The 7,250-nt window shown below is 30.5% G+C and overlaps 1 protein-coding gene across 1 annotated transcript in view; it reads right to left on the bottom strand.

Moving 5' to 3' along the window:
• Positions 1 to 316: 316 nt before the first annotated feature.
• LOC106881074 (tricarboxylate transport protein B, mitochondrial) overlaps positions 317 to 7,250 on the bottom strand; it is a 42,171-nt gene continuing 35,237 nt past the window's right edge. Inside the window, exons 6-7 of the mRNA XM_014931290.2 lie at positions 6,126 to 6,199; positions 317 to 4,995 (exon numbers count right to left, since the gene is read on the bottom strand). Of these exons, the coding sequence (XP_014786776.1) occupies positions 4,884 to 4,995; positions 6,126 to 6,199 (186 nt within the window). The 3' untranslated portion in view covers positions 317 to 4,883. The remainder of the gene's footprint in view (positions 4,996 to 6,125; positions 6,200 to 7,250) is intronic.

Here is a 7,250-nt window from a genome sequence, read left to right as displayed (position 1 = left end):
ATATAAAAAAACTTCAAATTTTGATATATAATTTCTAAAGAAAATGTAACACCTGATATTGAAAACCCAAATATATGAACTAAAGAATAATCTCAAATACTCAAACTATATTTACATTCAGACAATCATTAATCACAGACTTTCAAAAAGGAAAATATTATTGCTTTAAATAGTAGATTTGGTTGATATTGGTATCAACAGAACTGTTCAGTTCATGTTGTTATTTATTAAGTCACAACCAGTGGAATCTGATATTTGTCAAGTGTAAAAACAGGAGGGATTAGAGTACAGTTTTATAATGCGTATCCTGTCGAAAGTTAATCATTATATTTACATTTCTATTAAAGTTTTATTCTACATTTAAACTGACTGTGACTTGTTAAGATTTTTAACTATCTTGGTGAATGACAACATGATTAATATTCTTAGAAGATCTGAATAATCATTATTATTTTAAATTGAATAGTTGGCATTCATATTTGCACACATAATGTCTTCTGAAAGGACTTTAGATCCAATTTTGTTGGAGATAACACATCCTGATAATTGATTTGGAATAAAATTTTAAATAAAGAAACAAAAAATGATTGCCTTCAGTCAAAAGTTAAAAACATTTTTCGTTCAATCTGATCTGAGTTGTAAATACCTTAAAATTAAACTACATCAAAATAAAAAATTCTTTTATTCCTAAGATAAGGAAAGAAAAAAATCAGTATGCTGTTGTTTAAAGAGGGAAAAGTTCTATAGTGAATATGTAAAATATCTGTACACCAACTCTACATTCTACTGCGTTTGTATACAAGAAATTGAAGAGCAATTCTAAAGACATTCTGATCGCTACAGCATTCTATTTTCTGACAATTTTAATAAGCCACAAAGTGTTTTAATGACTGGAAAATTTCCTGTTATTGCTTTTGAATGTTTAATTAAAATCCAATGTTAAAGAACAATTCCATCAATGAGATGGCTGTTTAAAAAAAGGGAGAAAACAATAAGAGTAACACTAATTGACTAAAAATTACATTTGCGTTCTTGAGGAAGAAAATTAGCATAATACAATTGAATGGATAAAAAAAATCTTCAGGTAGTAATAACTGAACATATGAAAATTCAAATGTTAAGCTGCTTTCAAATATCTATCACAACATTTAATTTAGCTCTGCAATAGCAATATATGGCCTCAAAATTTAAAATATAAACACTTTCTTAAAATTTTATTATAATAAAGTTGATATAACAAACCTAAAGCCAATGTCTTTCAGAAATTTGAACTTTCCTCAGCAGAATATAATCAATATTTTTAATCATTCTAAATTTTCAAACAAAATTTGAAGATGGAAAATCATATTTCATTGTAACTACAAAGGGGAGCTCATACTTTACCCACTTTCACTGCCACCCATCCGATCTCAGGAAGCACTATGTGACATCAGTGGGGCTGTTGATTCTGAACAATATCAGGAAAAATAGCTATTCCTTGGTTTTTTTTTGACAGTTGGATTACATTGAGTTATCTTTCTTGAACATTATCTTAAATATAAAAAAAAAATACTAATCAAGCTCTACTCACCAAATATTTCTTCCCTTGAAGCATGTCAGCCTTATTTTTCTGCTGATTATGAACGCTGAACTAAAATATAGATTGCAGCATCAACAACCTTGTCTGTGTGTTTACTGCACAGAATCAATAGTAAAATATGAAACTAACTTCCATTGCTGATCAAATAATTTCTCAATAGAAGTGATAATTAGCATGATTCTTGGAACAAATGAAGAAAATCATAATGTTATGCTTTATCACAGAGATGAGAAACCCCCCAAGGGTTCAATGTTTGTCATGAATTCTATAATCACCATTACTTTATAGTTTGTGGTTCTGTCCTCACAATATAGCATACTACTACATTGGACTAAACGGACGCATCTGCTGATGAAATATAATCACAGCATCCATCCTAATTAACGATGTAGTTTACATACTGGAATTACATGAAACACTTTTTAAAAGTTACTTCAAAAGATATTTTCTTCTACTTATTATTTTGGATAATTAATGACATGAAATATAAAAACCATAAAATAGTTTATATCAATGACATGTTCAGAATTCCTGTTAATTAACATACTATAATGAATAGAGTAATATCAGACTTTAATTAGTAGCTAATGCCTTAAAAGAATATATTACTAACATATGGTAAATAAGTGGCTTAGGTGGAGAACTTTCCAAAATTAATATATGAATAAGAGAAAGTAGCGAAAACAAACCTAACTGAAATATGTGAATTTCTGATTCTTAGCAACAATATTTGCTATCAAAGTTACAAAGCATAATCTGAGATAGCATCAAACTTATGATTAGTAAAAAATGTTTGAGATATTGGAAGGGATTTACATTTTTAAAAATAAATAAAATTATAAAAATGAAATATCCAAATACAACAGCAATATCTTTCTGATTAATCATTTTAGCTATTTAAAATGAATAACATGATTTTGATATTTTTTTTATATTTGAAAATTCACTGTTAAATACCAACAGAATATTTAAAAGACAACATTTATTCAAGTTAGTTTAGTGTCTTAACTCATTCAAAATACAAAACTTTCATTTTTGGAATGTGTATTGTATATCACATGTATTAAAACATTACCTGAAGTTTAAATGCTATAGGTAATATGTTTTATGGAAATAGCAGTTTGGTGGAAACGACTGCCACATTTGTACCAGTTTTCATTTTCTTCTGTCTTTATATTATCTGAGAAAAAGTATCAGAAGAAAAATCGCTGGTCAGCTATAATGTTTGTTACAATACAGTTGTCAGCTGACATCACACAAACATTTTAAAGTTTCTTCATATTTCTTCATGCTACCCACTATAAAAATCACTTCACAATACAAACCTCAATATATAAATAGCTTTAATTTCTATTTTCATGTCCTTTCTCCCTTTAAAACTCCAATCAAAATCTTCACTCAAAGAAGAATGATTCAAATAAAATTTTACAAGAATTTTTGTGCCAGTCAAAGAAAAAAAAAAATTAGAAATAGTATTTTGATGAATAAACAAAATAGAAATGATTGATTAACAACAGATTAATATAATGATAAATTTTACCAAATAGAATAGAAGAATATAAATCTGAAAATACTATTTTCAAGATTGAAAAAAAAATTTTTTAAACCAAATTTCAATAAAAAGTTTAGTTTTTTTCCCCATTAAATCAATACAGGCTTTTACTCAAAAGTAAACTGAATAAAAGCACATCAAATAGTATTCAATCGATGAAATAAAGGCTCAAAATTGATAGAATAAAAAAAGAGAAAAAAATGAAAATTGAGACAACCACGCAGTTTTTTTCTTCTTTTTCTTGCCACATTTTTGTCTTTTCCATTAAAAAAATCAAAAATAAATTTATAATGTCATGATAGGTATTACTCATGGGTTTTGTCCTAGAAAGATACAAGTGAGCAAATTAGGACAATAGCTGTGAGAAATTTCCTTGTCTATTTTTTTAATAAATGACAAAATAAATGGAATGAGATCAAAGCCACTTCTTATCTCAAATCCAACATCTTATTCACAAAACCACTTCCATAAGTGATTTTATAAATTGCCTTATTAAATGTAATGAAGTCTTTTTTTTTTTAGATAAATTTTGAAAAACAAAAATGAAATACTAATTTCAACAGGAATCAAGATAGAATAGCTAATAATAATCATCATTATCATCGTTTAATATCCATTTTCCATGCTGGCATGGGTTGGACCATGTCAAAATAATATTTCCCATAAAACGTATTTAGATTTTTACAAAACATTTGTCCAGCAGAATCACAACAGCAGTTTAAATAAACAGCAAGTACATATCAGATAAGGAAAAAGTTAACATAAGTGGTAATCTCTTGTGATAAACAATATTGTTTAGAGAAATGCTTTTCTTTTAATGAACCAAAAGTAGAATTATTTGAAATATTCTATAGTTTCTCATGGAAGTGTATGTAGTCAGTATTTTAATGGTGGAAGATATACAAAATACAGACATTCCCCTTAATTAAAAAAAAAAAAAAATAGGAAAGGCAGGTGTAGTTGTGTGTACATGTTCACATATGTTTGGTTATATGCTCGCATGTGCCCCAGAACCAAAAGGAATATATATGCTCAATTCCTTCAAGCTGGCTTTCTGATTCTACTTCTGTTTTTCATTGTATCTGTGTGTCTGCTAATGTACATTTGAATCACATCTATAATAATCATTATTATTATTACAATATATATATAAATGCATGTAAACTTTAAACAAAATTACTTATGTTCAAAGCATTAATATGAATTGAAATAGTAAAGCAGGCCAATGATCAAATCCATTCCAGTCATGACCCTTCTGTCTGGAGACTACATTGTCTAATGGGTCCCTTCATTTCCAAGACAGCAGTCATTGTTTAAGGGAGATTCAACTGCTATTTTTAGCAGTCATAACAACCTCATAAAGATTGCCACCCATGTGTGGATGTATGTTAAAGAAATGTATAAGATTTTTCAATGATCAAATGATGCAGGTAATTTAATCCCATCAATAATTCTTAAAAACGTAAAATAACATCAAAACCCTTTGAATTAAAGGATTATACTGCTTTAAAACATATTTTTCAATGTAAGTTCTTACAAATATATATATGTATATATAAATTTAACAAAAAAAGGTTCAGATAATTTAACAGAAATCAGCAGATAATACAACCAAGCAGTTTGTCTCTTCAAAAAACATAAGAATTGTTCAAGTTGAAGACATGGGATGCAGAAAGGGAGATCAAGTCCGAGGATATAGCAGTAGTTGATACATGAGCAGTGGTCGTTGTCTTTAGTGAATTGCAGGCTGGGTTACGTCACCCAGATTTTGTTGAAGAAATTCATGAAGCTGTCGTAAATCATGAAAGTGATGGCTACATCAAGACAGACACGACTGAGACGTGGAATGGTTCCTTTGTAGAATCTACAACAACAGAAAACAACCAATGGGATACATTTACATTAAAAAATATCCTTCTACAAGTAATTTTATCAACTTTTAAAAATCATAAAATGATTAAACTATATTTGGAAGGTAAGAAAAGTGGTTTGGCGCATTGATGTCACTGGAAAGAAATTAAACAGAAATAAACGAAGGACATTTGATCTAAAACAGTTGAAACTTGGTAGACATTAATAGTATACCAATCTGAAGTGGCTGTCAAAAATCAGTTTCACTCACCACTGCATTCTAATTAATTATTAATTTTAACTTCAAGGTTACCTCTCTTGCCTTTCCTAGTATTACTCATTAAGCTAGTAATTGTCCCTCTTCGCCACAATAATCTTAATTAAAATTTGTGACACACACCTTTAAATATGTCAGTACTGACTTCACCATTGAAATGTTAACATTAAAATATAATAATAAGGATAGCGAATGACTGGAGATGTGCCGGAAAAAGATATAATTTCAAAACGTAGGTAATATTAGAAATATTACAAGCTTAACACCCTTTAGCATTTAAACTGATCATATCAGGCCCTGTTTTATGTTTTATATTCTACCTGTTTTATGGTTCAAACTGGCCAGATCCAGCCTCTCACTTAACAATATCACTAAAAAAAATAAATAACTACATCAATGAAAACTTGAAGCTAAGAGATAACATAAGCGGGTAAGGTAAGCCAAGAGATAACATAGGGAGGTAAAGACCCACCTTCGGTCATGAATAACCATGGGATTGCACCTAGAAAGTTACTCTCCAAGGCACAAGTTCAGGCAAGGTTGTTTATGGAAGGCCAGCAGTTGGCCATTGCATACCAGCCTCCACTCTCCATGCCACTGATGTTATTCTAGGGAAAGGCAAAGGCCAACACAGTTTGGCACCAGTGATGTTGCAACTCATTTCTACAGCCGTGTGAACTGGAGCAACATGAAATAAAGTGTCTTGCTCAAGAATACAACACACAGCCCGGTCCAGGAATCAAACACACTACCTCATGATTGTGAGCCCAATGCTCTAACCATTGAGCCATGCGCCTTCACATGAGACAGTTCCTTAGACACCATAAATACATTTCTGCTAATTAAAATATAAAGATTAAACTTACGCTTTTGGACCTTCGTATTTCATAACTTTAATCACACAATCAAGGGTATTCTTGTATTTTTGAGCTTCTAGACCCTGAAAGGTAAACAAAAATATTTTGTGAACATTAATAAACTGGACGCAATCAAATGCTTAGACAACTGTTATTTCATTCTTTTACTGACTTCAGTGGCTAGAATGTAGCCTCACCGGGTTACTGCCTTCAAGGGATTTAGAAGATCAAATCAACTCCAGTATATGTTTCAGACTGCAATTAATTTTATTAATAACTGGTTTAGTTGCCTTTAATATAAAAGAACACAATCTGACATACAGTCTTACATGCACATACATATACACACATACATGCATACACACACACGCGCATGCATACATACACTCACATACATGCAGAAGTATGGTACAGACAGTTAAGGTTGTATCGTTGAGAAGTTTTACTTTGCAACCACATGGTTTCAGATTCAATCTCATTGCATAAAATTTTAAGCAAATGGCATTCTCAGTAATAGCTTCAAGTTGACCAATACCTTGTGAATGGAATATGGTAGACAGAAAGCATACAGAATTCCTTCACATGCAAGTATGTGTGTGTATATATATATATATATATATATATATATATATATATATATATATATATGTGTGTGTGTGTGTGTATGTATGGGTGTATGCATGCATGTGTCTTCACACTGACAATACTTTGGTAGTGAAGTATTTTTTTGGGGGGGGGGGCTCCTATATACAAAATGTCCAGCAGCAGCTTGACGGGCAAAAATGCCTCACTTGAGAAACAAAGGTTGGCATCAGGAAGCTCAAAATGACTCGTCCAACCCATGCTAGCATGAAGAAAGAATATGTAAAATTAGTGGAAGTGGGAACTGCAGGGTCTATATCAAATTCCATTCATGAAACATTGGCCAACATATGCAACAGTGTAAGACATTTGCAACAGTGTAAGACATTTGCAACAGTGTAAGACATTTGCAACAGTGTAAGACATTTGCAACAGTGTAAGACATTTGCAACAGTGTAAGACATTTGCAACAGTATGAGTACCATATGTGGAATATCATATTCTAAGTTATGTGGTAAGTAAATAAATTTCAACATGGCAGCAGAAGTTATA

Source organism: Octopus bimaculoides, chromosome 6, assembly GCF_001194135.2.
Source record: "Octopus bimaculoides isolate UCB-OBI-ISO-001 chromosome 6, ASM119413v2, whole genome shotgun sequence".
Lineage (NCBI taxonomy): Eukaryota > Metazoa > Mollusca > Cephalopoda > Octopoda > Octopodidae > Octopus > Octopus bimaculoides.
The sequence above is the reverse complement of the archived record's forward strand: the minus strand, read 5'-3'. Positions and strand labels throughout refer to the sequence as shown.